At 42.0% G+C, this 23,806-nt stretch overlaps 1 protein-coding gene across 2 annotated transcripts in view; it reads left to right on the top strand.

Moving 5' to 3' along the window:
* The window catches only part of ptdss2 (phosphatidylserine synthase 2), an 82,558-nt gene that overhangs the window by 52,259 nt on the left and 6,493 nt on the right, over positions 1 to 23,806 (top strand). Inside the window, exons 6-12 of one of the 2 annotated variants that reach the window (XR_012099328.1) lie at positions 2,938 to 2,988; positions 4,327 to 4,440; positions 5,685 to 5,803; positions 7,160 to 7,274; positions 8,365 to 8,510; positions 10,434 to 10,619; positions 13,769 to 14,017. Coding sequence is in view for 1 of the 2 variants with exons in the window: in XM_073049213.1 (XP_072905314.1) it covers positions 2,938 to 2,988; positions 4,327 to 4,440; positions 5,685 to 5,803; positions 7,160 to 7,274; positions 8,365 to 8,510; positions 10,434 to 10,619 (731 nt within the window). In the remaining variant the exon portion in view is untranslated. The remainder of the gene's footprint in view (positions 1 to 2,937; positions 2,989 to 4,326; positions 4,441 to 5,684; positions 5,804 to 7,159; positions 7,275 to 8,364; positions 8,511 to 10,433; positions 10,620 to 13,768; positions 14,018 to 23,806) is intronic. The other variant, XM_073049213.1, reaches the window with a different exon arrangement.

Genomic DNA, 23,806 nt, shown 5'->3' with positions numbered 1-23,806 from the left:
CACTGACCTCCTCACTCCTGCCTCTGTGTTGTGGGCGCCCCCTTGCCGGGCCTGGTCTGGTCTGCTGTTGGGCGCGTGGCTTGGTAATCTGACCGACGGACACCACGCTCTCCCTCTTGGCTTTCCACAGCACGTCTGCCCAACCGCCACCTTCCGGGGATCACTGAAATCTGCGTCGGCCAGCAACAGATGTATGTCCTCGGGCAGTTGCTCCAGGAACGCCTGCTGAAACATGAGGCAGGGTTTGTGTCCATCAGCCAGGGCCAGCATCTCGTTCATTAATGCTGACGGTGGCCTGTCTCTCAAACCGTCTAGGTGCAGCAGGCGGCACCTCGCTCACGCTGTGAGAGGTCAAAGGTCCCAATGAGCAGCGCTTTGAACACTTCATATTTGCCTTCTTCCGGGGGCGACTGTATGAAATCCGTAACCTGGGCGGCTGTCTCCTGGTCAAGGGAACTCACCACATAATAGTAACGCATGGAATCAGAAGATATCTGCCAAATCTGGAACTGGGCTTCTGCTTGGCTAAACCACACGCTTGGCTGCAGCGTCCAGAAAGTCGGTAGTTATAGCGAAACTGCGTGAACAGATGAAGAGTCGGTCATCTTTGGTCCAAATCCCGTTCGGACCGTCAGGGTCACCAATGTAGCGATGTACTACATACAGAGCTAGAAACGACGACACGCAGTTGGTAAGTCATTTCGAGACTAATCTATTCAAAATTTGCGACGCTGGCTTTTAATCCCTAGTTCCCGCCCTCTCCGGGCGGAAATAACATCAGAGGTGCATTACCAAAGTCTCTCCCCGCACGCGGGCTATTTGTGAGCTGGTTCGCCTGCGCATAAAGTGGGTCGCCACAGTACCTGATGAAAGTTAGTGTGGTAATTGCAAAGTGAACAAATACTTTTTCAGCCTCTCAATTATGTTTTTTATTTTTAGTAAATTGTTGACCAGTTTTGGAATTTATCTTTTGATTAGCACAAATCCTACTTCAATCTATTTTAAGTTTAGAAAATGAGACAGTAAAGTGTGAAAATAGTTGTGAAGGCTGATTACTTTTTCAAGGTATTGTATTTAAAGGAAAGAAGGCATGGATTTAGAGGTAGCAACAGTTCTATGGAGTGTGGATAAGAGGACAGTGAACAAGTGTAGAACTAAATATTACAGATGCAGTAAATCTGAAATAAGCAATAGTAGAAATCTATGGAAAAGAAAACAGTATATCAATGATTTTTAAAATTTCAGAGACTATAATGGCAGCAGGTTGAAAGACATGGGAGGCAATGTTTGTGAAAAAAGACATTAATTATATCAGCCAACATTAAGGCAGAAAGAGATTGATGACTGTTTAGGTTGAATTAAAATTAAGTGAATTGTAGGTACATCTTGTTGGTAAAATAAATTTGGAGAAAGCCAGAAGATAAGATCAGAGGATTAAGAAAAAAAGATAGATTTCAGGAATGGAGGGAGCACACTGAGGTTTGTCCAAATAACCAAAATGTAGGAAAGGTTAATGAATTTTATCTTTGACAGAACAAGTTCATATACTGTATACCTTATACTTGTTTGAGGTGAGAGTGGTGAAGGTTGGTGGTGACATTTTAAGATGGTTTCTCATTAAGATGTCATTGTATTCCTTCATATGGTTAAGTGTTGGATGCTTCAACTTAAATTTTACCCGTTCTCTTAGAGTTTTGGGAGCACAATGTAGATGAGAATTTGCTTTTCATTTCACTGTCTTCCCATGTCAATCTAGTTACAACCCAGTAAACAAAGGGAAATGTTCAGTCAGAAAACATCATTACATCCACTCTGCAATTATCAAAGAATTATAAAGAATTTCTGTAAAATAGTAGCTTCTAGGAAAATAAATCTAATCATCTAGAAACTTTTATTATTTAGGTAGATTGTGTTTGTCTATTATTGTGACTTAGAAGATCAAACCCATTTTACGAGTACCATCAAGATGCTGTATTTCAAAGAGGTTATTTATTCATAGTCATTCTTCCTTAATTTACTTATTGCAAATATTTCTAGCATATCATTTCACCATATAATTCTAATTTGTACTCCATACAGCAGAACATTGGTTCTGTTGGAAAATTATTATATATTTCTACATTGACATAATTTTTGACTGGACTACAGGCCTCTTTTGAAATGACCTTTTCTACATCCAGATTTGATTATCATACCATTTGGATTTTACATGCAGTTTTTCAATCAGTGAAGGTTACCTGAAAATGTTGGCTCATTTGATTCTCACTGCAGCATAGCATCAAAACTCCAAACAATCCAACTGAGATCGGCTCTCAATGACTTTTAAGTGTTGAGGCATAAAAATGGCTTAATTTAACTTTCAACATATAAAAGCATTTGAAGTTTAATTTCATTTTACAATTTATGCTATCAGATTTTTAACATTATGTCTAAGAGCAAGCTGAGGTAAGAAAATTCTACGCTTTAATTTTAGCTTCTTTGTATTTTTATCTCTTTACTACTGAAAGCAATTTGAATGTTAACAGGCAGCTAAATTCTGTGAACTTCCTGATAGTGTAGAGTATGTCACTCAATCAGCATGCTGGAGATCAGGAAATGGCTCTACTTGGATTTGAAACCTCAAATAATCTTCCATTCAGTCTGCACTTTACTTGTAGTGTTAGACTGGTTTAAAGGCTATTAGTGTTGCCTTTTTCCATATCTGTGGTCTTATGTAATGTGGGCAGTAATTAGTTGGTCACCTGTAGACCTTTATATATTGTATCAGTTTTCTCTGAGATCAATCAGTGAGTTAAAGCATCTTTTAAACAGCAAGTTGAGCAAGGTGTAAGAAGTAGATTTATGGTAATTGGTAGGAAGAAAAATACTTTTTTAATTAAAAAATGTAATTAGAAGTTCAATCTGAAAATCTGAAAATTCCTGTATCTTGTATTTCAGGACAAATTGGATGGATTTGTCCCAGCTCATTTCCTTGGCTGGTACCTTAAGGTAGGATAAGAAAGCGATTAGCTTTCATCCATGACTATTTTGCTAATTAAAGCTCCACCGCGATTTTTTATCTGTTGTGTAAAGATGTAATTTTACAACCCTCCCTACTTGGAGGATTTGCAATCAGAAGAGCAACTGTGTGGAAAGAAGAAAAATTGGCATATTCTGTCTTGATTATAATCTTTTTGGAGTCCAGTTACTATTGGGATGCAACAAGTAGTGTGGACAAATGAAAAGTGCTGATAAATGCAAACTAATCTATACAAATATGGTGCAGAACAACTGCATTATTAATTCATGAGTATGTTATATTTAGCCTTTAGTATTTTGTATGCACTGTGTTATTTCAATATTTCATGCATGACAGCCATCAATTCAGAGCTGCCATGGATAATTCTGCCCTTTGTCCTCAGCATAGAAGTGAATTCATTTGGTCCTTGTGTTTTTGCTGAATTCATGGAGTGGCTTCTCAATTGATTCTACCTTGCTCCAAAACCTTGCAAGTTTCTCCCCTTTAATTATTTATCAGTTTCCTTTTTAAAAATATCATTCAAGTCGTCTTTGCCATCATTTCAACGATACTTTCCAGATTGCAACTTAGATCCTATATGGCCCATTGTCCCGCTTGAAAGACGTTTTACCATCCAATGATATTTATGACTCAACTATTTTATCAATCAATGTCCTTTATCTGTCATACCTTTGCCTCTATATATAGACATAAACGGACAGATATACAGAGAGAGAGAGAGAGAGAGAGGTTTAAAATAAATATATTCAGTATCAACTTGTAGAATAGTTCCAGATTTTTACCGTGGTCTTCATGAAAATTGCTTTCTGTCTTCTGGTCTTGAATGGGTTGGCTTTAATTATCTGGTTCTTTCCCTGTGTCTTGATCTGTCCATCCAGTCAACTGCACTTTCAGATCAATAGGAAAGAGTTTCACTTCTTGTGCCTACCATTCTCTTTCAAAATGCACCATCTAAGTTTACTTAATCTTCCTGGATAAGCTAATCCTTGGAGCTCTCATAATTCCATCCAGTATTCCTTCTAAGGTATCCTTTCAGTGGAAATCTGAGATGTGATTGCCAAATCGTGTGAAGTAATTGGAGACATCTCCTGAAATTTTGGTATCGTAAATCCGTAACTAAACCATTCATTAAGCAGTCTTCCAATGTCTTATCAGAATCTCATTCTTCAGGCTGTAAGTGGGAAAAACTAACTTAATTCTATGAAAGTAATGGAGAAATTTCTCTTATAAGTGTAACTCACTGTTAATTTCCTTTTTTTTAATTCATTTATTAGTCTTTTCAGTAGTTTTTTTTTCCTTCTCCCTAGACACTAATGATTCGAGACTGGTGGATGTGTATGATAATCAGTGTGATGTTTGAATTTCTGGAGTACAGCCTAGAGCATCAGTTACCTAACTTCAGTGAATGCTGGTGGGACCATGTATGTATCTGGGGGAAATACAGGCATGTTTCATGCTCACATACAACCTGAAGTAAACTATGTAATGTTATTAACTATTGATACAGAAGCATCTTTAATTTCATGGGATTACACCAAGACTTGAGTAGATTAACTGTGAAGATAATTGCCAGCAAATTTTCTCTTGAAGGTACTCTCTTAGTATGGTTTGTGGTGAACATGACTAAGAACTTTTATTTCTACAACAATGCTTGCAGGCAGAATAAGTCTCAGCACTTCTTGTTAAGAAAGAAATGAAAAGTAGATGCTGAGTAAGGAGATGAAAGGGGGAAATACTACTGGAATAGGGTAATGATGTGTACAGATGGTAAAGTACTTGGTCAGGAGGGTAGATTATTGAAGAAACTGCAGAAATTAAGAATAAGCACTCAAGTAATTGTGTGGCAGCGAGGAAGTTGAAGCTGCCATCTTAGCAACTAAAAACACTTACCTTTTTCTTGAGACCAAATTTTGAGAAATTTCAAGGCTGGGATACATTTTTGGATGTTTGAAAGAAACTTTTATGGTTATTGAGTGTAGGTTGGAGAATGGATGATGTGGATTGTTAGCTGAGCCATGGTTTTATTGAGGGTTGTATAGTATATTGCTCTGTTAACTTCCTCTTTTTCCTATAATGTTTGTGGATCAGAAAAGAAGTTTAGATACTGGTAGTTTTTGCTGAACAGGACAAACCATGAATAGTAAGTGGTTTTAGCAAATGAGAAGCATCTGTTGTTAATGAGGTGATCCACTCAAATCTAAAGGTAAACATCAAGCCTTCTTGAGCTTAATAAAAAGACACATTGAGCTAGTGTTTCATTGCAATAAGTGTATTTACTCTTGTAATGCAGGAAATGGGCAAGGGAAACAGTGAGCATGGCAGTGCAGTCCTGTTGATAATGGAGACCATAAATGTCTGGGCATCGTTTGAGTAAGTGACATTGAGTGTATTGCCATGTGTATAAACGATAAAGTAAAATTGTAGGGTTGTGCTGAGGAAAGTGTCTAGTATGAGGAAGTCGGATTTGTATTGTTGACGAGCCGCAAGACCTTTATATAATCAAAGTGTATTTTTTAAGCTCTGGATCATGTAAAGCCACATTTGAGTTCCATTTACTCTGGGGATATATATATATGCATTTGCAACCTCCATTCTAGCTACCTGAAATAAGATATGACAGCTTTATCTTGTGAAAAGGTTTGTAAAATTGTCGTTGTGTTTACAGTGGATAATGGATGTGTTTCTATGCAATGGATTTGGAATCTATTGTGCAATGAAGACATTGGAGTGGCTTTCAATGAAGCCTTACCACTGGCAAGGACTCTGGAATATTCATAGCTACAAGTAAGTCAGTCAGGTTGTGAAGTCACGGTGGGTGGGATCATTCTGCTCAACAGTGACTTTCTGTTTTCCAGTAAACAGATGTTAATCATAAGCACAGTGTGGAAATTTAGAATTTTAGCTGCATACCTGCAGTGTAAAATTACCTATATTGATGGATAGCCATCTGTAATATTTCAGTGTGTATATCCGTATTCAGCAGAACTGGAAGCATTGTTGGTAATGTTTCTTTGGCTGGGATCCAAATTTGTATGAGGAATTGACAGACTTGTGGACTCAGAGTTGGGAATTTTCCACCTGCTAAATGCTGTTGCTTTCGACAAGTTAATGCTGGGACCTGACTGTATGCCAACGATTAACCTTCTGAGTTTGCCATCAGCAGTTCAGGCCAGTGCTTGTCAGCAATTTATAAAAGGATTAGCTTTTGTTCAGTTTGATTTTATATTGGAAGGTGGTTGTGGAGTCACTGGTACTTCCTCCCATTGCTTGTTGCACACAAGCTACAATGTTTTAGTTGCTTTCTGTAAATCCAACTTGCAATGTTTCTCATCAAAATTAGAAGTGTAATATTTATTTCTGACCTTAATTTTGAGCACTAGGGTGTATCTATAAAAATCGTTTTTGGGTTCTAAGCTACACATGAGAGTATGAAATGCAGTGCTTTTAGCAGAAAGTTACAATCTAAATTGTATTATGCATGCGCTGTTCGTGTGTAATGGACCATGGAACATTTGAAGTATTCAGAAGCAGTAGATGAAGCAATAATTAATTGTCCAACATTACAGGTTAAAAATAAGTAGGAACTATTCCTTGCATTAATCTTTATAGAAGTAGGTTCAAGCCTGGAATATTGCATATTGTTGTTTGCTAAAATATATTGCTCAAATATCTGCTGTGGTAGCATTACAGTTGAAAATGCAATCCCAGGAAGCATTTTCTAACCTGAGATTTTTATTTGTTTATCTATGGGATTATCAAGCCGGTTGCTTGTCCTGGATGTCATGAAGATTCTTGTGTTGTTGCATTACACTCTTCCAGACATTTCAGCCTCATGATCTTATTGAACAGACAACAACTTTGTCAGACCCAAATAATTATAATTGATTCATGTTATCTCTGGAAGTGTTGCATGTTGCATATCCACCATCAATTGTTATCATCAAAGTAAAAGGAGGGTGACATAAAATTGTGCCCACAAACTTTTCTGATATTCCGTCTTCGTAGAACCATTCACCTAAGTACCTCAGTAAAAAGTAATATTGATGTAGAAATGCATAAGTGTACAGGGTCTCTGGTGTAAAGGAGCTATTTACTGTTGACAGTCTCTAATTTTTATCTGATGTTCTGCTTTTTATTCAGAGGGAAAATCAAGCGCATTGCTTTCCAATTTACACCATACAGCTGGGTGAAGTTCGAATGGAAACCAGCCTCAAATCTTCGCAGGTGGCTGGCAGTTTGTGGAATTATTTTCATGGTAAGGAATTCTGTTACATTTGGATGTGAACATACATTTAAAATTTTGCTCTTCACTGTTTCATAATTGGACTACTCATTGCTTGAGCAGTTGGAAACAGACCTAGATTTATTTATTTACCTCAAATTCCAGGAATTGTTAAACAGTATTTGTAAGTATGATAGTGTATTAGTTTAGTAACTGAAGTGGGCAAGGTCTGGAATGATGATAGGGAAACTAGTTCTAAAACACATGAAGTAAAATTACTATGACAGATAGTAAATGCTGGACTACCAGTTTGACACCATCCCATAAATGTTAAATTTAAAAATTTGATTTTAGTATCTTATTTTCTTATAATTGGGTTTATCAATGCCTCTTCAAATGGGACAGTTAGCAACTATGAGAAGCTGGGTCCAAAACTGGCTGGTATCTTTCCGTCTCTTGTGAATGATGGATGAAAAGAAAGAAGTGATTCTTGCACAAATAATGCAGCCAAATCTATTTGTCAGCTTGTCTTTCCCAATCTTCCTGCAAATGGGACGTGGAGCACTTTAGGCAAATATTGGAAATTTGTGGTCAGTTTATTTCCTTCAATTAACTCTTTGATCAATTTACATTTTTCACAGCACTAATTAGCTACATAATATTGTAAACATTTTACATTTGAGTTTTGTAGTCCAAGTACTGAGCTGTTTGTCTTGAGGATAACTGTAACAAATGTGCTAAATGGGGTATTTTTTTTTCTATTTTACTTGTTTAGAGATGACAGGGCCTACTAGCTCAACGAGCTTGTGCGGCCCACTGTGCTTATGTGACCAATTAACCTACTAGCCTGTACTCCTTGGATTGTGGGAGGAAACTGGAGCACCTGGAGGAAACCCACACTGTCATGGGGAGAACATACGAACTCCTTACAGAGGGCAGTGGGAATTGAACACTGGTCGCTGGTGCTGTAATAGCATGCTGCCCCTGTATTTCGGGAAAACAAGAAGGAAAATGAATTTCACATTACTTTGTTAGAAAAAGTTCTTTTAACTATTTACATTTGAAAATCTTCATTTCAATTATATACCTAAGAAATAAGCAAACTTGTGTCTATATTTTGCAGTTCCTGCTTGCAGAGTTAAATACATTTTACTTGAAATTTGTCCTCTGGATGCCTCCTGAACATTATCTCGTCTTGCTGCGTCTAGTTTTCTTTGTTCACGTAGGAGGTGTAGCAATGCGTGAGATTTATGACTTCATGGATGACCTGTAAGTATTTGTTGGAATAGAAAGATGAGTTTAACAGTTATACTGTGTACATTGAGACAATTGGCAGCCTGAGACTGTAGACTCAATCTGATCCGTGGAAAAATATTGCCACTATTCAGTCATTGTGATGACATTGATTTTAAATGGATTCTTATTTCTAAAGCATTCGAAGTGCATCCATCTGTTTCTACAGCAGACATTTTTCTGTAGTCACTATCGATGTACCAATTTGTACATAAAATGTAGGTTTCTGATTAGTTGGACCTGGCATTGTCATGCCTTTTTCCATAGATAAAGACCACATCATGCTCAAATTAGGCACAAATGGAAGATTTCCACCTATTGCACTGGTGTCCATTGTAAACTCTAGTGAAGAAGCCAAAATTTATTTCACTGATTCCTCTGAAATAAGGAAATATTGGTGAACTAAAACTAAAATTCATGTTCCTACTATAACGTGTTATCTGTATTTCAGAATAGTTTGTCAGTTTAGACACTTCTATTTTGGGGAACTATCCAAGATGTAGAGCTAAATTTCTACTTGTATATTCATCTTTAGTGTAATTATTTTCCCCCTGTTACTCTGTAGTTTCACTGATTATAGTTCTCTGTAGCTATTAGTTGTCACATTATGCTTTTTAAGTAATGAAACTTCCTTAATGGTAAGGCAGGCCATATGCATGTGCTTATTTGTCCACTGTTTCCAAAGGGTGGTGAAAGTTTAAATTCAACTCTTCTGTAAGTGTTTCAGGATTGTGAACAGTTGGTGTTCACTACACTGTGATATCCTGTTCGAGCACTTTTGATTGTTGCTCTTACAACCTTGCCAAAAACAGAGTAGTTGAAATCTTGCTGTGGATTGAATTTAAACATATAAGAGCTAAAAAGTTCTCTGAACATGATGGTCCATATCCTAGGGTATTAAATGTGCTAGAGCATCAGGGTCATCTTGCTAGAAATCCATAAATCTTGGAATGGTCTTCATGGATTGTAAAGTAAAATCTAACATGTGATCAAGAACAGGACATGTATACTGGAGACAAGTTGGCCTTGGCATCATTGTTTAAAAACTGGTGGAATCCATTATTGGTCAAGGATGCATCAAAGTTATATGATTGCGCAAACTTGACACAAATTTAATTTTAAAAAATTTAAAATCAAAATCCCACAGAGACTAGAAATCAAACAAAAAAACAGAAAATATTGCCTGAAGCATGTCATCTTCCTTTCTCCATGGATTCTGCCTGCTCTGTGTATCAGTGTTTTCTGTTGGATTTTAGGACTGATACATTAGGGACATTTAAGAGACTCTTAAATGGGCACATGGATGAAAGGAAAATGGAGGGTTATGGGTTGTGTAGGGGGAAGGGTTGGATTAATTATGGAGTAGGTTAAAAGGTCATCACAACATTATGACTGAAGGTTGTATGTTGTTTGTTATAGAAACTGCTATATATCGTGAGAAATAGGAAGTTTTTCTCCCTGAAAGTTAAATTGAGGGAACAGATTTTTTTAATGTTTAATGACCAGGAGATGCTGAGACACCAGCTAGCAAACACGTATCTACAAAGTAACTTCTGTAATTAATACTGTTGTATCCATGCAACATCTATATTTGGGGTGGGGGGGGGGGGGGGGAGAAGAAAGATTTCTTCAAGGATCAGAGGAGCCCAAAATTATCTCAGGTGAATACTTCCAGTGCTGGACCATAAAGATTATGCAGAAAGTATTGATCAAATGTGCATTCTTCAAATAATTTTGAACATATTATTTCAACAGTGAAGGTAAATAATATGTTACCTTCAACAGTGAAGGTAAAGGTTAAATATTATTTTCAGTTTCCTAAATAGATCAAAATGTAAATTTGTCTAATTTTCACCTCAGTAAATTTTAAGTAATAGTGTTTAAACCACTTTTCTGCAGGCATTTCCATAAAAAACTTGGTCAGCAAGCTTGGTTGGTAGCTGCAATCACAGTGACAGAATTCTTAATTGTGCTGAAGTACGACCCATATACGCTCACACTTCCGATTCCTTTCTATGTTACCCAATGCTGGATCCTTGGCTTTATACTGGTCCTGTCTTGGACAATATGGCGTTTCTTTATACGGTAGGTTTTATCCAAAATATAATGTGAATCTATGAATAATTTATTGTGTAAGATATTAAGTGTTTCATTAGAGATTTAATTATACTGTATGCTTAAACAAATACTTAAGTGTGTACTTATAGTTTTACCAAAGTTCTTACATGAATTTGGATGTTTTGCTGATGGCCTCAAATTCCAAACATTGTTTTCAGTCAGGCCAAACATTGCTTTATTTTACTCTGCATTCTTTACTAATGTGGTTTAGTAAAGGTTTATGAAAGGATTCTTCTGTTGATATTTCATTTATTAGGGATGACCAAATAATTTCATTGTGCTTGAAGGGAATATTCAAGTTGTGTTTAGTCCTAACTTCCATTACTTAAGAAAATCCAAAGCATTACAAATGTTTGAAATCTGAAATAAAAAGAGACAGTACTCCATTATGAGCAAAAGACTGGAAAATCAAATTGAAATATTAGCATGCACAGATTACTACATGGATTTGCAAGAGCTTGTACTTGGTCATTAAATCTCATTTAAATTGTGAAATTGAGAAAGTCTGTTTTCCAAATAGAATATTCATATATCAGGTTTCCACCGCTATCCGAAGGTAGAGCATTCCTATGAAACCATCTGTAAACCAAAATGTTGTAAAGTGAAGAAGCAATTACCATTAACTTATATGGGAAAAATATTTGAGCGTTCCCAGATCCAAAAAATAACCTACCAAATTATACCAAATAACACATAAAACCTAAAGTAACTCAAACCATGTAGTAAAGCAACCTATATAAAGTAGAAATATTGTATGTACAGTGTAGTTTGGTTTATCAGAATCGGGAAGGCAGCAAGCCAAAATCGATTTGGAGAAAAAAATCGGCACGTACACCATGCACACACAACTGCCCGCACAAGGCTTCACAGTCATGGTGGTCTTTCTCGGTAAACACACATAAAGTGGGCGTCCTTTTTTCGTAAAAGTGAAAATCCTTTTTGATTAGCGAAAACTGGTACTAATGTAGGTCTTTCGTAACAGCGAGCTGTCATAAAGCGAACGTTCGAAAAACAGGGGCCACCTCTACTTTAATACTTTAATAAAATTTTGGTTAGGGTTATTGTGACTGTTACTGCAACGCTGGTTACTGCCAATACAGAAAGGATATAGATACTTTGAAAAAGGTGCAGAAGAGGCTTACCAGGATGATGCTTGGATTAGAGGGTATGAACCAAAAGGAGAGGTTGGACAAGCTTGGGTTGATTTTTCTATAATGGGCGTGGCTAAGGGGAGATTTGATAGAAGTTTATAAGATTATGAGAGGCATAGATAGAATAGACAATAAGAATCTCTTTCCCAGGATAGAAATGTCAAGTACATTTAAGTCCATATAAGTTGAGACGGAGAAAATTTAAAAGAGATGTGTGGAGCAAGTTTTTCTACATAGTGTGGGTGCTTGATCTGTTGATTGGAGTGATGGAAATGGATATGATAGTGGTGTTTAAGAGGCTGTTCAATAGGTATGTGAATATACAGGGAATGGGAATGGAGGGATATGGACCATGTACAGGCAGAAAAGAATTAATTTATTTTGGCATCATGTTAGGTGCAGAAAGGCTTGTTCCTCTGCTGTGCTATTCTATGTAGTCCTTGCCATCTTCTGACCGCAGCCTCACTTGAGATTAATTTTCAGGTGATAAACATCATTCATGAGTTTAGTCACTGTTGACTGGGTCAGTAGCTAATTAAACGGAAGTATTTGAATACCTTTTGATGTCATGAGAGGGTGTGAATAATATAACTACTTCAGTTGCCCTAATAGTTGTTGGTGTGTAATTAAGGCTACATCCACACTAGACCGGATATTTTTGAAAACGCCGGTTTCGCGTAAGAAGGATAGGCGTCCACACTATGCGTTTTTGAAAATATCTCTATCCACACTGAAACAGAGATTTTGGTGAATCTCCTCCTGCTGCGCATGCGCAGGACACACCTACCGAAAACAAGAGAAATGTTTGGTGTCAAATCTCGCTGTAAAAGTGCGCGTTTGTGTAGTTACAGACTAGAAAAACTTAAAACGATGGACAGCTGTTGGCTCTTGTGCAGGAGAACTTAAAACTAAAAAAAAACAAATACTGGAGCGTACGGCGGCAACCGACAGGGAGTTCACGGACAGATTGACCCGGCTGACAACGAACATTGAAAAACTGACCAACTCTGTTGCATTAATAAAGCACCTTGTTAAATGTATCAAACATGCCTGCATCAGTGTTACCTTGTATTTCCATACAATGTTACATTAGGCTGTTACACATTTATTGTCAGAGAAGTACTTGCATAAATAGGTAAATCACCTTCATACGAGCAAGGACAGAAAACGGCAAAGTGAGTACAGTGTACTTATTTATTCAGTAAGTTATGGGTCAAAGTATTTGGTGAGTACATTTCTAACTCTTCTGGCGTCGGTTTCGTTGCTGTCTGTTCTGAAATTGTTAAGGTGCGTTCAAGAAAACAATGAAATAACGCGCTGCGGTCTGATAGTGTTTTCAGAAGTCTCTGGTTACCCCAGCCACACTGATCTGCCTGAGCAGCATTTTCAAAAATACCCACCCTGGAAAGCGTTTTTGAAAAGCTCCAGTTTCAGGAGACGAAAACGCAGTTTTAGTGTGGACGGAGAGTAAAAACGAAGAGAAAAAGCTTCGGTTACGGATTTATCCGGCGTAGTGTGGATGTAGCCTAAGCAAGAACTCTTTAGGGAGGAAACCGCCCCTAAAGAATGTGCATAAACATGAGAAATTCAGCAGATGTGGAAATCCAAAGTAACACACACAAAATGCTGGAGAAACTCATCAGGTTAGGCAACATCTATGGAAATGAATAAATAGTTGACGTTTCATACAGAGACCTTTTTTTAAGAATTAAAAGGTAGAGGGGAAGGAGGATAGCTAGAAAACGATAGGTTAAGCCAGGTGGGTAGGAAAGATAAAAGGCTGGAGAGGAAGGAATTTGATAGGAGAGGAGAGTGGACCATAGGGGAAAGGGAAGGATCAGGGGTCCCGGGGGAGGTGATAGAGAGGTGAGAAGAGGTAAGAGGCCAAAGTGGGGAATAGAAGAAGAGGGAAGAGGGAGGGAATTTTTTTTAACTGGAATGAGTAATCAATATTCATGCCATCAGGTTGGAGGCTACCCAGACAGAATATAAGGTGTGGCCTTATCTTGGCCACAAGAGGAGGCCATCGAGCAACATGTCAGAATGGGAATCTGGATTTACAGTAAATGTTTGGCCACTAGGAAGTTCCGCTTTTGGTGGATGAAGTGGAGATGCTCAATGAATCAGTCCTCCAATTTATGACAAGTTTCACTGATGTAAAGGAGGCCGCATCGGGAACACCGGACGCATTAGATGATCCCAGCAGATTTGCAGGTGAAGTGTTGCCTCACTTGGAAGGACTGTTTGGGGGTCTGAATGGAGGTGAATGGCAGATGTAGCATTTGGGCTGCTTGCAGGAATGAGTGCCAGGCGGGAGATTAGTGGGGAGGGGCATATGGACAAAGGAATCATGGAGGGAGCGAACCTTGTGGAAAGTGGGGGGTGGGGTGTAAAGTTTATGTTTGGTAGGATTCCTTTGGAGATGATGGAAGTTGTGGTAAGGACAAAAGAAGTTCTATCATTGTTAAGGCGATGGAAAGATGGGGAGAGTGTGGATGTATGTAGTGTTGACATCTTTTAAAATTCATTCTATCTAGATGTTGTCACTCTTGAATGAAAAGCATTTAAAAAGGCCTTGGAACAGTCTGCATTCAAACTGAAAATTTAAAACTGCGTGGCAAAGATCTTCAAATGCAAATCCATAATCCTGTCATCTACAGTAGGGACTTAAGAGATGCTGTAATCATTGCTGTCTTCCAGAAAAGAGCTGGCAAACTATAGTAGATATAGGAAGGATACTGTAGAAAAAGACAGCACCAGTGACTTCTGAGTGGCTGAGGAGCTGCTCTCTGAATCGCATTGTGGGTTCCATTCACCTCAGGTCACAATGGATGTGAGCTGCACCATGCAGTAGTTCCAAGAGGAATGTAGAGAGCATAATCTACTGTTGCAGGTGATCTTTTGGATCTCAGTAAACCAGTGACCATTAAACAGGGGGAATGGAGCATTCATCATTAGCTTAATGTTTACTTCATGATGCACGCAAGCCATGGTCCTAACCAATGGTTCTATAACAGAGCCACACTCAGTAATAACTTGTGCTAGATAAGCTGCATCTTTGCCCTGACAGATTTTTTACTTTTTCTCACCGCATTGCTGTATATTTCCTGAATGGTCCGTGTAGTCAACATTCACAAATGTGGCATAGCGGTTAGCATAATGGTATTACAGCACCGGAAATCTGGGTTCAGTTCTATCACTGTAAGGAGTTATCCATTCTCCCCATGATTCCCAGATTCTAAAGACATATGGGTTATTAGGTTAATTAGTCACATGAGTGTAATTGGTTGGTATGGATTCATTGGGCTGGAAAGGTATGTTACCATGCTGAATCTCCACTTCATCTTTATAAGGGTAGTGGAAGAATCAGGTTATGCTGAATCCTAAGGAAGTGCCTTAAAGAGTTAGAACCATAGAACATAACAGCACAGAAACAGGCCTTTTGGCCCTTGGCTGTGCCGAACCATTTTTTTGTCTAGTCCCACTGACCTGCACCTGGCCCATATCCCTCCATACACCTCTCATCCATGTACCTGTCCAAGTTTTTCTTAAATGTTAAAAGTGAGCCTGCATTTACTACTTCACCTGGCAGCTCATTCCACACTCCCACCACTCTCTGAGTGAAGAAGCCCCCCTAACGTTCCCTTTAAACTTTCCTCCCTTTACCCTTAACCCATGTCCTCTGTTTTTTTTTCTCCCCTAGCCTCAGTGGAAAAAGCCTGCTTGCATTCACTCTATCTATACCCATCATAATTTTATATACCTCTATTAAATCTCCCCTCATTCTTCTACACTCCAGGGAATAAAGTCCTAACCTATTCAACCTTTCTCTGTAACTCAGTTTCTCAAGTCCTGGCAACATCCTTGTAAACCTTCTCTGCACTCTTTCAACCTTATTAATATCCTTCCTGTAACTTGGTGACCAAAACTGCACACAATACTCCAAATTCGGCCTTACCAATGCCTTATACAACCTCACCATAACATTGCAACTCTTACACTCAATACTTTGATTTATAAAGGCCAGTGTACCAAAAGCTCTCTTTACGACCCTATCTACCTGTGAGGCCACTTTTAGGGAATTTTGTATCTGTATTCCCTGATCCCTCTGTTCTATTGCACTCCTCAGTGCCCTACTATTTACCTTGTATGTTCTACCTTGGTTTGTCCTTCCAAAGTGCAATACCTCACACTTGTCTGTATTAAACTCCATCTGCCATTTTTCAGCTGGTCCAAATCCCTCTGCAAAGTTTGAAAACCTTCCTCACCGTCCAATCTTTATATCATCAGCAAATTTGTTGATCCAATTTACGTTATTATCATCCAGATCATTGATATCGATGACAAATAACAATAGACCCAGCACTGATCCCTGTGGCACACCACTAGTCACAGGCCTCCACTCAGAGAAGCAATCCTCCACTACCACTCTCTGGCTTCTTCCATTGAGCCAATATCTAATCCAATTTACTACCTCACCATGTATAACTAGCGACTGAATCTTCCTAACTAACCTCCCATGCGGGATCTTGTCAAAGGCCTTACTGAAGTCCATGTAGACAACATCCACTGCCTTCCCTTCATCCACTTTCCTGATAACCTTCTTGAAAAACTCTAGTAGATATGTTAAACATGACCTATCACGCACAAAGCCATGTTGACTCTCCCTAATAAGTCCCTGTCTATCCAAATACTTGTAGATCCTTTCTCTTAGTACTCCTTCCAATAATGTACCTACTACCGACGTCAAACTTACCAGCCTGTAATTTCCCGGATTACTTTTAGAGCCTTTTTTAAACAATGGAATAACATGAGCTATCCTCCAATCCTCTGGCACCTCACCTGTAGATACCGACATTTTAAATATATCTGCCAGGGTCCCTGCAGTTTCAGCACTAGTATCCTTCAAGTTCCAAAGGAATACCCGATTGCCTCAAGATAGCAAGCACCTCCTCCTCTTCAATCTGTATAGGTTCCATGATCTCAGTACTTGTTTGCCTTATTTCCATTGATTCCATGCCAGTTTTCTTAGTAAATACAGATGCAAAAAATCCATTTAAGATCTCCTCTGTTCCTTTTGGTTCCATACATAGCCGACCACTCTGATCTTCAAGAGGACCAATTTTATCCCTTACTGTCCTTTTGCTCTTAATATACCTGTAGAAGCTCTTTGGATTATCCTTCACCTTGACTGCCAAAGCAACCTCATGTCTTCTTTTAGCCCTCCTGATTTCTTTGTATTTTTTTTTGCACTTTTTATACTCCTCAAACACCTTATTTGCTCCCTGTTTCCTATACATGTCATACATCTCTCTCTCCTTTATCAGAGTTCCAATATCCCTTGAGAACCAAGGTTCCTTATTCTTACTCACGTTTCCTTTAATCCTGGCAGGAACATACAAACTCTGCACTCTCAAAATTTCTCCTTTGAAGGCCTCCCACTTATCAATCACATCCTTGCCAGAGAACAACCTGTCCCAATCCACGCTTTTTAGATACTTTTTAATTTCTTCAAATTTGGCCATTTTCCAGTTTAGAACCTCAACCCGAGGACCAGATTGATCTTTATCCGTGATCAAGTTGAAACTAAAGGTGATATGATTACTGGAACCGAAGTGTTCCCCTACACACACTTCCGTCACCTGTCCTAACTCGTTTCCTAATAGGAGATCTAATATTGAATCCTTTCTAGTCAGTACCACTATATATTGATTTAGAAAACTTTCCTGAACGCATTTCACAAACTCTTATTCATCTAGACCTTTAACAGTATGGGAGTCCCAATCAATATGTGGAAAATTAAAATTAAAAGTTATTATTCTTTGTACAGAAGGGTCCCAGTCCTGAAACATTTATCTCTCGCGCAGTGCCCCCCCCCCCCTTTGCTGCAGATACAGCCTGACATGTTTAACCTACAATATTCTATTTTTAACTACGCACATAAAATGCTGGAGGAACTCAGCAGGCCAGGTAGCATCTAGGAAAAGAGTACAGTCAATGTTTTGGCCCAGATTTCCAGCATCTGCAAATTTTCTCTTATTTGTGATTTTTCCATATTTCCATCATCTGCAGTTGTTTGACTTTTCATTTATTACTTGACCCATGAAAGTATCTAAATTAGATCTGCTGTTCTTCTGAGATTTTCTTTCTGTAAGCAGGCATGTGATAGATTTCACAGACTGATAAAAGGTCAAATTTCAAGGCCATAAAGATATAGGAGCAGAATTAGACCATTTAGCCCATTGACTGTGCTCTGCCATTTCATCATGGCTGATCCATTTTTTCCTCTTGATCTCAATCTCCTGCCTACTCGTCATATCCTTTCATGACCTGACCAATCAAGCATCTATCAATCTCTGCCTTAAATATACATAAAGTCCTGACCTCCACAGCCACCTGTGGCAATGAATTCCACAGATTGACCTCTCCGTGACTAAAGAAACACTTCCTCATCTCTGTTCTAAAAGGGCATCCCTGTATTCTGAGCCTGTCCCCTCTGGTCCTAGACTCTCCTACCAAAGGAAACAACCTCTCCTCATTCACTCTATTGTCCTTTGGATAGGTTTCAATTAGGTCATGTCTCATTCTTCTGAATTTTACAGGCCCAGAGCCATAAAACGCTCTTCATGTGACAAGCTATTCAATCCAGGAATCATTTTCCTTTGTGTCAGCACATCCTTTCTAAGATAAGGAGCTCAAAACTGCTCAGAATAGTCCCAAGTCGATCCTCACCAATGCTTTATAAAGTCTCAACATTACATCCTTGCCTTTATATATGAGTCTTCTTGAAATGAATGGCAACATTGCAGTTGCCTTCTTCACCACCAAATCAACCTGAAAATTAACCTCAAATTAAAATTAATCTTAACCTCAGTAGGCCAGGCAGCCTCTATGGAAAAGAGTAAACAGGGCTTCCTCAGGGCTGGAGCAGAGAGACGACAGGAAGAGTAAGAAGATAGATGGAGGGGAGGAAGAAGTACTCCATATTTTCATATTCCATCTTTTATAATTACTTATCAGTTACCTTCTGTTGCTTTTTACAAGCTTCTGAATCCTCTAACTTTTGCTCTTTTATATGTACTCTCTTTTGCTTTTGTGTTGGATTTTACTTCTCTTGTTAGCCACAGATGTGTCATCTTGCCTGTATAATACTTTTCCTCTTTGGGATACATGTATATAGCTCATGCCTTCCAAATTGCTTCCAGAAATTCCAGCCATTGCTGCTCTGATGTCATCCGTGCCAGTGTTCTTTACTCATCAAGTTTAGCTAGCTCCTCTCTCATGCCTCTGTAAGTCCCTTTACTCCACTGTAATACTGATGCATCTGACTTTATCTTCTCCTTCTCAAATTTCAGGGTGAATTCAATCATAATGATCACTTGCCCCTAAGGGTGTTTTTTTACCTTAAGTTCTCAATTAGTTCCAGTTCATTGCACAACACTCAGTCCAGAATAGCTGGTCCCCCGGTTGGCTCAACCACGAGCTGCTCAAAAAAGCCATTTTGTAGCCATTCTAGAAATCCGCCCTCTTGGGATCCAGCACCAACCTGATTTTCCCGATATGCCTGCATATTGAAATGCCCCATGATTATTGTAACCTTGCCTCTTTGGCATATGCAGTTTGGCGTGCTTGACCCGTTGTAAGTTTTAGACCACATCCTTACCATTATTTCAGGGTCTGTATATAAATCTCATCAATGTGTAGTGGTGCACAACGCGCTACTAAAGAAACACACGGAGGCAGAGAGAGCTGAACTCAGAATGCCTTTACTGATTCAAAATCGCACGCTTAAACCTCCCCTCCCATGGGTCCCTGCACCTGCAGGACGGACATGACGTCAGACTGTCCACAGAAGGTCCGCCCCGAGCGGGTAGTTCCAAATGCGCTACCGCATGTCTGCCCGCGGCTTCCGATGGCGGTTCGAGTCCTGCATGTGCGGGCTGCCACACCCCCCCACAGAAACATCCATCGGGGGAGTGGAGCCCCCAGTCTGTGTAGGTTGCCTGGGTGGCCAGCCTCACTGGCACAGTGCAGGTATCCTTACTGGTTGCTCAATGTCCAAGTGCGGTGATTTGAGGCGGTCCACTGTAAAAGTCTCTTCCCGGCCACCCACTTCCACGACACATGTGGTTCCATTGTGCCGGAACACCTTGAAGGGTCCCTCGTATGGCCGTTGTAGAGTTGAGCTGGGCATGCCCTGCAAATAAAAACATACTCACAGTCTCAGAGGTCTTTAGGGGTGAAGGATGGCATGGCACTATGCCTGGAGGTCGGGACCGGTGCCAGGGTCCCTACCTTGTCCCGCAGCCTCGTTAGTACCGCCGCTGGAGTTTCTTCCGAACCTCAGGCCTCTGGTACGAACTCGCCCGGGACCGTCAGGGGGGCGCCGTAGACCAATTCCACCGAGGTGGTGTCCAGGTCTTCCTTGGGGGCTGTGCGGATGTCCAGTAGGACCCAGGGAAGCTCATCTGTCCAGTTGGGGCCCCTGAGGCACGCCATCAGGGCCGACTTGAGATGCCAGTGGAATCGCTCTACCAAACCGTTGGACTGGGGATGGTACGCTGTGGTGTGATGCAGCTGGGTGCCCAGGAGCTGCGCCAGAGCTGTCCACAAACCAGATGTGAACTGCGCCCCTCTGTCGGAGGTGATGTCCGTTGGGAGGCTGAACCTGGCGATCCAGTTTGCAATGAGCGTCCTGGCGCAGGACTCAGTGGATGTGTCTGCGAGCGGTACGGCTTACGGCCATCTGGTGAACCTGTCTACCATGGTAAAGATATACCTGGCTCCCCGGGAGACTGGCAGGGGGCCGACGATATCCTCGTGGATGTGTTGGAACCTTCTGTGTGTTGGCTGGAACTGCTGGAGGGGAGCCTTCACCTATCGCTGGACTTTGGCGGTCTGGCAGTGTACGCAACTCCTGGCCCAGTGCCTGACCTGTTTGCGCAAACCGTGCCAGACGAATCTGTCCGCAACCAGCTTGATGGACGCCCGGATGGACGGGTGGGCCAGGTCGTGCAGCGTGTCGAACACACGGCGCTTCCACGCCGCTGGTACCACGGGTCGGGGTTTGCCGGTAAACAAGTTGCACAGGAGTCGATCCGCTGCTGGGCCGATGGAGACGTCTTTCAACTGGAGCCCCGAAAACAGCGGTGCGATAAGCCGGGATCTCGGTGTCCGACTGTTGTGCTTCGCCAGTGCTGCGTAGTCTATTCCTGAGTACAATATGCCTACTGAGTGGAGGCCGGGGCGAGACAGTGTGTCGGCAATGACGTTGTTCTTCCCTGCGATGTGGCGGACGTCCGTGGTGAATTCTGAAATAAAGGACAGGTGCCTCTGCTGCCGAGCCAACCATGGGTCCGATACCTTGGCCAGTGCGAAGGTGAGGGGCTTGTGGTCCGTATACACGGTGAACTCCTTTCCCTCGAGGAAGTACCAGAAATGCCGGACAGCCAGGTAGAGTGCTAGCAATTCTCTGTCGAAAGCACTGTACTTCACCTCTAGTGGCCGTAGAAAGCGAGTGGTCACCACTGGTCCTCGATGAGCTGCTCCAGGACTCCGCCGACTGCCGTGTCGGAAGCGTCGACTGTGAATGCCGTGGGTACATCAACTCTTGAGTGCACTAGGAGGGCCACCTTTGCCAGCACCTCCTTGGCCTGCTCGAACGCCTCCGTGTCCCATGCCACTTCTTTGGCCTTGCTGGCCATCAGGCTGAACAAGGGTCTCATGATGCGGGCCGCCACCGGCATGAACCGATGATAAAAGTTGACCATCCCTATGAACTCCTGCAGGCCCTTGACCGTGCTGGGCTTGGGGAACTGGCGGATGGCTTGGATTTGGTCTGGTAGGGGAACTGCACCATGTCGGTTGACTCTGTGGCCCAAGAAGTCGATCTCCGTCAGCCCGAACTGGCACTTCGCCGGAATGATTGCCAGTCTGTGGTCGCTCAGGCGTTGGCAGAGCTGGCGCAAATGTGCCATGTGCTCGGTGCGAAATGCTGGCCACCAGGATATCGTCCGAGTAAATGAAAACGAAATCCAGGTCGCGTCCCACCGAGTCCATGAGCCTTTGGAAAATTTGGGCTGCGTTCTTGAGACCAAAAGGCATCCTCAGGAATTCGAACAAGCTGAACGGCGTGATGAGGGCTGTCTTGGGCATGTCGTCGGGGTGCACTGGGATCTGATGGTATCCCCTGACCAGGTCGATTTTCGAGAAGATGGTTGCTCCGTGCAGATTCGCTGAGAAGTCCTGGATGTGGGGTACCAGGTATCTGTCGGCGGTTGTGGCATCGTTGAGCCTTCTGTATTCTCCGCAGGGCTTCCATCCTCCTGCGGACTTGGGCACCATGTGCAGCAGGGATGTCCACGGGCTGTCTCAGCGGTGTACGATTCCCACCTCTTTCATCTTACAGAACTCCTCCTTGGCGAGGAGGAGCCTGTCGGGTGGGAGCCTGCAAGCTCGGGCATGCAGCAGTGGTCCTTGCGTGGAGATGTGGTGCTGCACACTGTGCTTGGGGTTGGTTGTGGAGAACTGCGGGGTGTCTATGGAGGGGAATTCCGCCAACACCCTGGCGAATTCGTTACCTAAGAGGGTCACAGAATCCAGGTGGAGGGCCGGTAGCTTGGCTTCTCTGAGTTGGAAAGTCTGGAACGGCTCAGTGTGGACCAAACGCCGGCCTTTTAGGTCGACCAGGAGGCAGTTGAAATCTGTAACACCGCTGCCAATGTGAAAGTCCAAGTGAAACGGCTGGACCGGAAATGCAGTGAGATAGTTCGTGGGCCATACGTCTGAATACTGGTGCCATTTGCAGTGGTGAGTCTGGGGCTGGGACCGCGTTATGAGTGTCCATGTTCAAGGGGGGAGTACGCTGACTTCGGCCCCGGTGTCTACCAGGAAGCGCCGCCCGGACTGTCAGTCCCAGAGGTACAGAAGGCTGTCTCAGTGGCCAGCCATTGTAGCCATTAGCGATGGCTGGCCCCGGCGTTTCCCGGAAAAGCACATGGTGGATGGCAGCGGCATGTGCCTGAGCCCCATCTTTGGTGATAGAAACTCCATTGTTCCAAACTTTCGTCTTTTACCCCCGTGGGCCTGGACGGCTTTGGGGTGCGCGATCGTGGCTAGGCCAATGGAGGCTGCTCCACGTTGCTTGCACTGCCAAAGGACGTCTGCTTTAGCCGCGACCCTGTGTGGGTCGCTGAAATCCTCACTCACGAGGAGGAGGCAAGTGTCCTCTGGCATTTGCTCGAGGAGCAACTGTTCAAATAAAAGGCACAGCTTATGAGCGCCAGCACATCGTTCATGAGCTCGGATGGCGTGCGGTCCCCCAGGAAGTGTCTGAAGGTACAGATCAGGAGCACCTTAAGCTTAGTGTACCTGTCCTCCATTGGTGGCTGGCGTAGGAAGTCAATGATCCAGCCTGCCGTCTCCTGGTCGAGCGTGCTGATCACGTAGTAGTACCGCGTGGTGTGGGCTGTAAGTAGGCCTCAGCCTGCTTGAACCAAACGTGGGGCTGAGTGGCCCAGAAAGTCGGGAGCTTCAGAGAGACCGTGCTGTGCGAGTTGCTCAAATTCATGGCTGGTCACTGAGTCACCGGCTCCAGATGCCATCTGGAATGTTGGGGTCACCAATGTTGTCGCGCGCAACGCGCTACTAAAGAAACACACGGAGGCAGAGAGAGCTGAACTCAGAATGCCTTTACTGATTCAAAATCACGAGCTTAAATCTCCCCTCCCATGGGCCCCTGTGACCTGAGGGGTGGACGTGACGTCAGACTGTCCCCGGAAGGTCTGCCCCAAGCGGGTAGTTCCAAGCACGCTACCGCGTGTCTGCCCACGGCTCCCGATGGCAGTTCAAGTCCCACGTGTGCGGGCCGCCACAAATGTCTTTTTACTTTTGCAGTTTCTTTGCTCTTCCCTCAAAGATACAACACCTCTGACCCAATGTCACCTCTTTCTAATTACTTGATTTCATTTTTTCTCAACAGAGCCACCCCATCTCGCTCTGTTT

Source organism: Hemitrygon akajei, chromosome 6, assembly GCF_048418815.1.
Source record: "Hemitrygon akajei chromosome 6, sHemAka1.3, whole genome shotgun sequence".
In the NCBI taxonomy this organism is placed as follows: domain Eukaryota; kingdom Metazoa; phylum Chordata; class Chondrichthyes; order Myliobatiformes; family Dasyatidae; genus Hemitrygon; species Hemitrygon akajei.
This window is presented reverse-complemented; position numbering and strand designations above follow the sequence as displayed.